This window comes from Haliotis rufescens, unplaced genomic scaffold, assembly GCF_023055435.1.
Source record: "Haliotis rufescens isolate VD_foot unplaced genomic scaffold, xgHalRufe1.0.p SCAF_16, whole genome shotgun sequence".
NCBI classification, from domain to species: domain Eukaryota; kingdom Metazoa; phylum Mollusca; class Gastropoda; order Lepetellida; family Haliotidae; genus Haliotis; species Haliotis rufescens.
The window spans coordinates 451,049-460,679 of NW_025963846.1; the positions used below are offsets into that span (position 1 = coordinate 451,049).

Here is a 9,631-nt window from a genome sequence, read left to right on the forward strand (position 1 = left end):
AATACTGTTAAAAGCGGCGTTGAAACCCAACTCACTCACGTAAAGGGCAAAATAGCTGTGAAAACTATATGCTACTTATAAATAAAGAAAAACGTTTAAGAAATAGATTTAATCTGTTGGAAATGTAAACACCAAAGTAAGGAAAATCCCTTTTCCCCTGCTCGCGGTTTTACCTTTTCAACCAAAACCTCACGTGTATAAGATAACCTATGTACATCCACCCCGGAATCAGCCTGAAGGCGAGTTGGACGCAAAGAATACAGGTACATAAATCGTGCTAACACTATATTTATGAGGGAAGGTGGTGCCTTGGTGGGTCAGCAAAATGTTAACATTATAATAGAAATACATCTTGAGGAAAAGCAAATGTAAGAAAAATGGGGTTACAGTTTCACCAACTTTAACAATCCGATTTTAGTTATTCATTTGCACCTATGAAATATACCATGTTTATCAGAGCTGTTAGAGCGAAGAATGTGATGAATGAAATCAAGTTCAACCTTTGTACTATTTCGTCACAGGCGTCTCTTGTTTTGGCTGATATTTCATTGGTTCCATTCTTTGGTTCATGTTCAGCATTTTCCACTCTGCCATTTGTCCCATTAACACATCGCAGCCATCTTGGAATGCCCTTCCCACTCTTCAGGTGAGTGTGAAGTGCCAGCATGAAGATTATGACAAAACATGTTAGCGTGCTGATCAACACGAGCAGTGTGACATAGACACTGAAGAAACACAGGTGGTCGGAGTTCGCTGGTAGGTAGGAGTTGATGAGCGTGAGAAACACTGCATATGACAACAGGATGGAGACACACAGGGACATCTTCTCTCCGCTCTCCTCGGGCAGCAGGAAGACGAAGGTGTTGAGGAAGGACAGGAACACGACGGGCAGGATGTTGTTGAGGATGTAGAACATAGTTCGTCTCTGCAGGGTTAAGGTCGCCGTGGCTGGGGTCTGATTCAGCCCTTTGACGCTGAAATCTTTCAGCGCGAATGTCGCTTCTACAAGATCCCACTCTCCATTTTCCTCAAACAATTGAAGATCAACATTTGGGGTATGCACAATGACATCTTCTCCGCTATACGCGGTCACAGAGGCAGACATGCTTATGAAGCATACCTGCTGATCAAAGGGGAACTGTTTGATGTTTACCTTGCAGCGAGTATCTAGTCGACCATTGTAGGTATACGAAACATACCCACTGTTGTGCACGATGGCCTTGTCCTCCTTATCTTTCATGTTTTTCACATCCGACACTGTGTTGTGGAATTGAATAGATGGCGACCAAACATCACTGATCTGTAGAAATAAACTTTCTGGACTGTCATCTGTTTTGTTCCATTTTAGGAAACGATCATACCACACCGTATTTAACCACACTTTTGTGCTTAAGATTTCATCCTTTTCTTCAAGGCTGAATATGGACACTAAGCCTAAGGTCACGTTAATAGTTGTTACTTCAGAGCGTTCGATCACTGGGCGGACCTTTGGGTCATAGAACTTGGTTAGATTGGAGATAAAGTATTTATCCTCGTAGGAGTTGGCCGAAAGGACATTGATAGGCCAGCAGGCAACAAGAAGCGAAATGCTTGCAACATGTACGACTACTATGTTCATGGCGATTGTAAGGGAGTTGGGGAATGGGGTGGTGGTGTCTTCGAAGAATTAGTGTAACCTCGGTTACACATTAGGTCGGAGTTTCAATTTTATCAGAACCTGACACTGCATGACAATGTCATAGACTCAATACAACATTGATAGGGTTAGGATTCGAAAGTCATACATCAACACTTGGTCACAGAGTTGACATGAAGGCTCCAAAATAAGAGTTCCAAAGCCGATTTCAATATCAAATCACATTATAGAATACACATCTTCAGAAGAAAGTAAGAACGCCAATGTAGGATTTCAACACTAATAGAACCAATATTACCAAGTTTGAGCTCCAGGATGTTATTTCAAAAGTAAGTCGCAGCATAAACTTCAAACCCCATTTCCTCTCACCTCACACAACATAAACCTTTTGTAGACACCCTGTCTGAGATCCAAGTTGCACATCAACACGTTGCAATTCACAGCATATCAGTTCTTAGACTTCAACTCTACGTCACAGTAGAAGTACGCAGACTTAAGCACAAAGTAGTTCCAACGTAGTACATCATCACTATGCCATAGCATCAACATGACGTAGTCATTTAGTCCGAGGTCAAAAGTAGTGCATACAAAGTCACAGAGCAACAACAATATTCACAGAATTTGAAGCCCACAGTTCGACTACGAGGTAGATTTTACCATTGATCAATACCTCATTGAACACAGGATCGAAGGATACACTTAGGTCGTAATACATTCAGCCTGTATCCCCGTCTGTACTGTTCACAGACTTTCATCACATTAACTGGAGACCTACCGCCCTTCAGTCCTAATAATTCTAACCAGGTACCTTCTCTCATGAGGTATCCATAAAATTATTCTGCAGTAAACATTACCATTTTAAGGTATTTTTGTTCTGTAGTCAGTGATTGATGATATACTCCGCTCGGGCCGCGGTTTATCGATTTTCGGCCCCTATAGAGTGTTCTGAGCACACAGTATTGATTCACTCTGAGTTGTCACCCAGTCGCAGGATATTTACAACAAAACGTTTGTTTAAATTGGCAGTTTTCCATAATACTCGAAACAAATGCTGGCTCGTTTTACGCTCAACAGAATCTGTTTGGAAAGATAATCAAAATAAGTTATTGGCAAAGATGTCATAGAAAGTCATAGTCATGGTAACAAGTTGATACACTATATTTCTTTTTGAAAAATAACGGCCAAAGCAGCAAGTTTCATGGAAGTATGAGGTTGATCAGGGTATCGAATAATCTATTCATTCTGTGAGTAAGTTGTGAGTGCAAGTCAACCCTATTAATGGTAATTGATGTCACAAAATACCTCTAATGTTAGCACTGGATAGTTAGCAACAATAATGTCCCTGTGTGCGTGACAAAAGCTTCATTGTGTACCATCCATCCCTATGAAGCGAAAACAAAGCCGGGAATACGTGTGTGATTGTTCCTCCTAAATAATGACTCTTTATCTAAATATTTGTTCATAAGAGGGTGTGTTGCTGTGAACATATAGCTTTCTGGTTCTATTAATGTATTTGACTTCCCTTTCATGTGCGAGTTTGAAAACAATAAGTGGTTGATGATTTGATCCTGGGTACTTCGCTGCAGTAACACCATGACAACGTCGCCGTGGACACTGTACTCGCAGACTACATACAGAACTGTTCAATATTGACGATTTCAGCAATATGTGACTCCATGCAGTATCATCTTAAGAAGTTCGTCTTTACAATGCTTGAATGTGTTAATTCTCAACTTTACTCACTGTGTCTACATATGCAGTAATACATCATCTTCTGGGCAATGGACATTTCTACATTCACAAAAAACGACCACGTCAAACGTTTTACAAATCAGAAAGGAGGCATGAGAGTGGCTGAGTATGCGCTTCCTTGAAGCTTGAAGAACTTTGACGTATACTTCTTTGTGTTACAGTAAGTGTGTACAACTAGTCAATTAATTCACCACTTATTGTTGGATTACCATGGCATCAGAACATTTCCTTTTGTCCCTATATATCATATGTATGATAACATTAACGTCTGCTTCGTACAAAGAAAAGGCTTTCCTGGTAAATCTGACCAAGAACTATGACAAAACACTTCGACCTGTCTTCAAAAGATCCGACAAGCTGATTATCAATGTCAATGTCGGTTTGTTGTCAATCGTAAGTCTCGACGAGAAGCGAGAGACTCTAAGCTGGAGGGGTTGGGTGACTATGTATTGGCAGGACAACTACCTCAATTGGAACCTGACAGATGACACTCCAAATCTGTTATACCTTCCTGTAACCGATATATGGACTCCGACCTTGTATCTGACCAATTCTGTTACGGATCAGAAATACTTGATTGATAAAGAGGAAAGGGCGGTTATATCAAACACAGGTCTCACTTTCTATACGTTCACTGGACGCCTTGACACGCAGTGCAAAATAAACATAGGGAAATTCCCGTTTGATATTCAAGTTTGTAAAATCAGCATATGTCCCTTTCATTCGGAGCTGAGTGGGGAGTATATAGCTGTGGGGTTCAATTCAGTGCTGTTGGACATGTACGAAGAAAATGGCGAATGGATCCTTCTTGATTCTAAGTTGAAGGTAGGTGTTTTACATTTGGCTGGATCTAAGATTGAAACAGCTGTGGGAACTCTGACTTTGCAGAGACGAACAACATTCTATATCCTCAACAACATCCTGCCTGTCGTGTTCCTGTCCTTTCTCAACACCTTCGTCTTCCTGTTGCCCGAGGAGAGCGGAGAGAAGATGTCCCTCTGTGTCTCAATCTTGTTGTCATATGCTGTATTTCTCACGCTCATCAACTCCTACCTACCCGAAAACTCCGACCACCTGTGTTTCTTCAGCGTCTACGTCACACTTCTCGTTTTGATCAGCACACTCACGTGCCTCGTCACAATCTTCATCCTGGCGCTCCACAGCCATCTGCAGAAGGTGAAGATCGCCCCAAGATGGCTGACCACCCTTGCTGGATTTAAATCAAATGCTGGAACATCTTGTGAAATCCCCTGCCAAGTTGGGATGATCAGAGATCGGATAATAAGAAGATGTAATGTTTTGGCTTTCATAATATTTTTCTCGCTTATATGTTTAAGCAACTTCATTTTCTTCATTGCAGTGTATGTCTAGTCCATAGTGCTTGTATGCTTGTTATCAGTAGTTGAAATATGTGCTTCATTACGTGTAAGGTCCTAACATTATGGGTTGTATACAACAATGACCTTTATGTCGTAATTGGCCAAATTGCATTCCAAGAAATGTAATGTGTGTATTGTTCAATCTGGTTTGGCTTATTGAGTTTTGATTTATACCGCCGAAATATAACTGCGTTATCACGATGGATGACAGTGGAAGTGAACTGCAAAGGTCTACCAGAATAATTATGGATATACACTAACATATCCTCTTTTAGGTTTGACCATCCATGGACATTCAAGTTAAATGTTCCCAGTAACCTACGATATATGACCTGGATGATTGACTGCCATATTTCCTTGAGGGTGCATGGATCCTTGGTCATACTATCAACAGCTTAATTTCAGGTTTACCATGCTACAGTTGTAGTATTAGCGGCACCCCCTTATTAAATACAACTATTATTGTTTTGCTGTTAGTCATTTGCTGTTTATGTGTACAACATGGTTAATTGTTTCACCAACATCTGTGACGTTTTGTACAGATGTCGCTCTCTGTGATATCTGCTTGCAATGATACTTTTATAATAGCTTATTTGTATTTTGCGATTTTCCTCAAAATTGTCTTTAATATGGATATGGAAAGGGATTTGTCGCTTTATTTACCCTCTTTTACATAACAGGGAAATGTCCTTACCCAAACCTGTCAATTGTATAGATGTTTGCGTACGTGAGGTTGGGTTTAACGTCGCGTCCAAGATTATGCACTTATATAGCGACGTGCATGCACGTGTGTGGCTGCTTGTACTAGTCCGGACTGATGCCGATTTATAGTGCTAGCTCACTGAGATACCATGCCGCAGTTTAACATGAATACCCCACTCAGACACAGTATACGGACTCCAAGCCGACCAGTCCTTGTTTTAGCCCCTTAATGCCGAGCGCCAGACAGGGTAACATCTTTTAACGTCTTTTGGCATGACGCGGCCGGGGATCGAACCCCGGACCTTCCGCTCTCCGGGCGGACGCTCTACCACTAGACCACGGAGGCGGTCACTTACGTACGTAATTCAAAAATTGGGACAAAATCACTGTATTTAGTCTTGACACAGTGTATCCATGGAGATGTATTTAATGTACTTAAATGTATGTATAGCAACGTCAAAGCTTCTGTGAAGCTAAGTTCTTCACATTTTACCGATTTATTTGACACCTCATGCGGTGTTAGACAAGGATATATGCTTTCACCGCTACTGTTTTTTATGTACATAGGCGAACTAGTAAATGTTATGAAGAGTGATGACACTCGTGGTATCTTCTGTGATATTGATGAAATATTTTTGCACTTATTTGCAGATGATGTGTCCAAACAAAATAACTAGTTTAGAAAGATACTGCTATACATGGGGACTAACAGTAAACAGTCATAAGAGTAGTGTCGTTATGGTATTTAAAAATGGAGGGCCTCTATCACAACATGAAAAATGGTATATTAATGATGAACAGCTTGAAGTGGTGTCATACTATAAATATTTTGGTTTTCTAATTTCATGTAGAAATATGTTTACTCAAGCATGTGTTACTTTAGCTAAACAGGCAAACACGGCTCCAGTTCCAATTAAAAGAATGATGGGAAAATATCCAGACGTAAACGTTGATACATAGTTTAAAATATTTGATAAAATACATTTTAGCCATTTTGCAATATGGTGCGGAAATATGGTGTACAGAAGTAAGAAAAAGCATTGAAAGTATACATACTAAATTTTGTAAATCTACTTTGAAAAAAAGGATACAAATCTTCAAATACTGAAGTATTAGGTGAACTTGGAAGAACGAGAATGTATGAACATGGTGTTGTGAGAATAATTAAGTATTGGATAAACTATTCAGAATGCCTCTGGGTAAATATCCAAAACATTGCTATTTCATGCTATGTAAATATGATGAATTAGGTTATAAAAATTGGGTTTCATTTGTAAGATATACATTGTTTAGTTATGGTTTCGGTTATGTATGGTTGATGTAAGATTTCGGAGACTGTGATGTTTTTATTGATACATTTAAGGAAAGAACAAGAGATTTGTTTATGCAAGAATGGTCAGATTGTATATCTAATTTACCAAGGCTAGATTTATATTACACTTATAGATCCTTACTACAACCTGAAAAATATATATCATCGATTAAGACTGTAAATTGTATGAAGATCTTAAACAAAATTTCGATGTTGTTCAAATGATTTTAAAATACATAAATAGAGAATGTCTAGTGACCATGACTTTGCTGACAGTCTATGCACTTTCTGTAAAGAAGACTTAGATGAAGAATACCATGCACTATTTATATGTCCAGCTTATACTAACTTATGGATAAGGTATTTGCCCTCGTATTACTATCAATATCCTACCCTGCACAAGTTTGTCTTGTTACTCACAACACATGACGACAACATTTTATTTCAGCTAGCTCTTTATTTAGATAAAATGTTTAAACTTAGAAATTCCAAAGCCAATATTAACTGAAGAGCTCTGTCACAATATGTCAAATATTATCCAACCATCTGTACTATTGGCCTCAGGGCCAGTCTATACGAAATAAGTTCTATTTTGTTCTGTTCTGTTCTGTAATTCAATGATACTTTAATATTAAACTACTCATTACAGTGAAGAAGCATAATCATAACGAATGTGTGTATTCTATTTGTTCAGGAATAAAATATACTGAAAATCCCTGAAGTCCAACAGTTATTTCCTCTAGCATTGTTCACGCTGCTTGGCCAGAGCATGTCAAATAATTATCGTATTGTTTATCAATGCTTCTTTCTTCGAATGTACATAACTGAACGACAAAAGCATTTTCAGGTTCCCAATATTAGAATCTTGGTATGTAAAAGAGTTTCTATATCATGGCCTGCCATCCAGTTTTGTTCTGATAACACAACCATTGCACTGTAAATATGGTGAAAGATTTATTTTGTTTCTGTTGCTTCATTACGTTAGACATTAACCACTTCACAAAATTGCTTCAAATATGCATAGCTGATAATGACAAAAATATGCCAACATATATCAATAGATCAAAAAGGCTACAGCTGCATACAAAGTAAGCCTAGGCTTGGGTCAATTGTATGCTAGAAAAGTTCACTGGAGTCTTTCAAAAACCCATCTTGTTTTTCTGCAAGCTAAACTTGTATCATAAAGATCAGTTTAGCAGTTTATGAATGCCCTACGTATACAGAGACAACGCGTCCGTTTTACCCAGGACACCGTGTACAACGTTGAGGCTTATAACAGAATGGACGCCAATCGTGGAGGACAGGCCTCCTTTAATGTCGGTGTCTATGGGGTTTAACGTCGCTGCCAAGATTATTACACTTATATAGCGACGTGCATGCACGTGTATGTGTGTGTGTGTGGCTGCTTGTACTCGTCCGGACTGATGCCGATTTATAGTGCTAGCTCACTGAGATACCATGCCGCAGTTTAACATGAATACCCCACACAGTATACTGACTCCGAGCCGACCAGTCCTTGTTTTAGCCCCTTAATGCCGAGCGCCAGACAGGGTAACAATAAGTACCATCTTTTAACGTCTTTTGGTATGACGCGGCTGGGGATCGAACCCCGGACCTTCCGCTCTCCGGGCGGACGCTCTACCACTAGACCACGGAGGCGGTCCCACGTCAACTAAAGGGGAATGGAGACTATTAAGTGTGTCACTTCTTTCCCTAACCGGTCGTTTCAGGGTACACAGGTTATGTCAGATGACAAAAATCAACTTACATCATTCTGTCCCTTTTATGAATCAATCAGTATCTTATTCCAACACTATCATCATTAACCTGCCAGGGGGGACTATTAAGTGCAGTAAATGACATATGCAAATGTGTCTTGACACACGAAGGGGGACAGAGGCAAGTTGACACAGTCTGACGACAGAATATCCACAAGACTGAATGACAAGAGGGATGACTTTAACTTTCCAATTTTGTGTTGAACAATATTCCGGCAGCTCTAGTCTCTGGTGTCTACCTCTCACACGTTTTGATGTACAATCAAGCATGCTCTCTCTTCGATTTCAAAGGGCCGCATACGACTCTTGCTCAAACGTTGTTTGGTAAGGGTCACAGAATTCAAGGCCTTAGTAAAGCTTTCAAAACGTTTTATGGTAGACATATGGAGGCCCTTTCCAAATCAGTGACGAAAATTATGTCTGATCTTATTCCCTACATTGACTTGTATCATATGAATTGTTTGATAGGCATTACTTGGAGTGTGAGTAGGAGTGACATGGGATTAACGCCGCTTTTAACAGTATTCAAGTTATATCACGGCGTGTCAGCTTAATGTGGGAGGAAGGCCCAAAGTGATGCAGGTCTTAGACGTTTACCACTTTGGTGAAACCCACGAGCACAGGTATGGTGCTGACAAACCTAGAAACATAATCGGGGCGAACCGGGATTCGAACCCACAATCATACGGAGTGCAGGCTAAAACGGCACCTCAGCAAAACGTCACCGATTTCTCTGGCAAAAACGGCACCGCATTTGGCGAAAACGGCTACTATGTGTCGGGCGAAAACGGAACCTCTATGTTTAATAACGATAACAACGAGTGTGAAATTCCGATAGGTTTGGTACTCTCATTTCTTCAGCATCTTCTGACTGGAAACTGACATGAAAGTTACCGATCACCTCTTCAATGACGGGAGCTACGCATTTCACACAGCGGAAAGGGAAGTCTGTACGGCAAATTTCTCTATAACGGGCCATAGAAAGTCCGGTTCCACTGGTCACAGTTATCACATGATACAGCATGTTGATTTTTTTTCTGTCATTCTTCTCGCATGCAACACATCGAAAGGC

At 40.0% G+C, this 9,631-nt stretch overlaps 1 protein-coding gene across 1 annotated transcript; it reads right to left on the reverse strand.

Moving 5' to 3' along the window:
• Positions 1-418: 418 nt before the first annotated feature.
• LOC124146100 (neuronal acetylcholine receptor subunit alpha-7-like) lies at positions 419-1,618 on the reverse strand. The gene has a single exon (XM_046516185.2). It carries the CDS (start codon positions 1,616-1,618, stop codon positions 419-421), a length of 1,200 nt encoding a protein of 399 aa, XP_046372141.1.
• Between the last annotated feature and the right edge of the window lie 8,013 nt (positions 1,619-9,631).

Excerpts from the sequence above, each read along its gene's own strand:
- LOC124146100 (XM_046516185.2), bottom strand. The coding sequence starts at position 1,618 with ATGAACATAGTAGTCGTACATGTTGCAAGCATTTCGCTTCTTGTTGCC.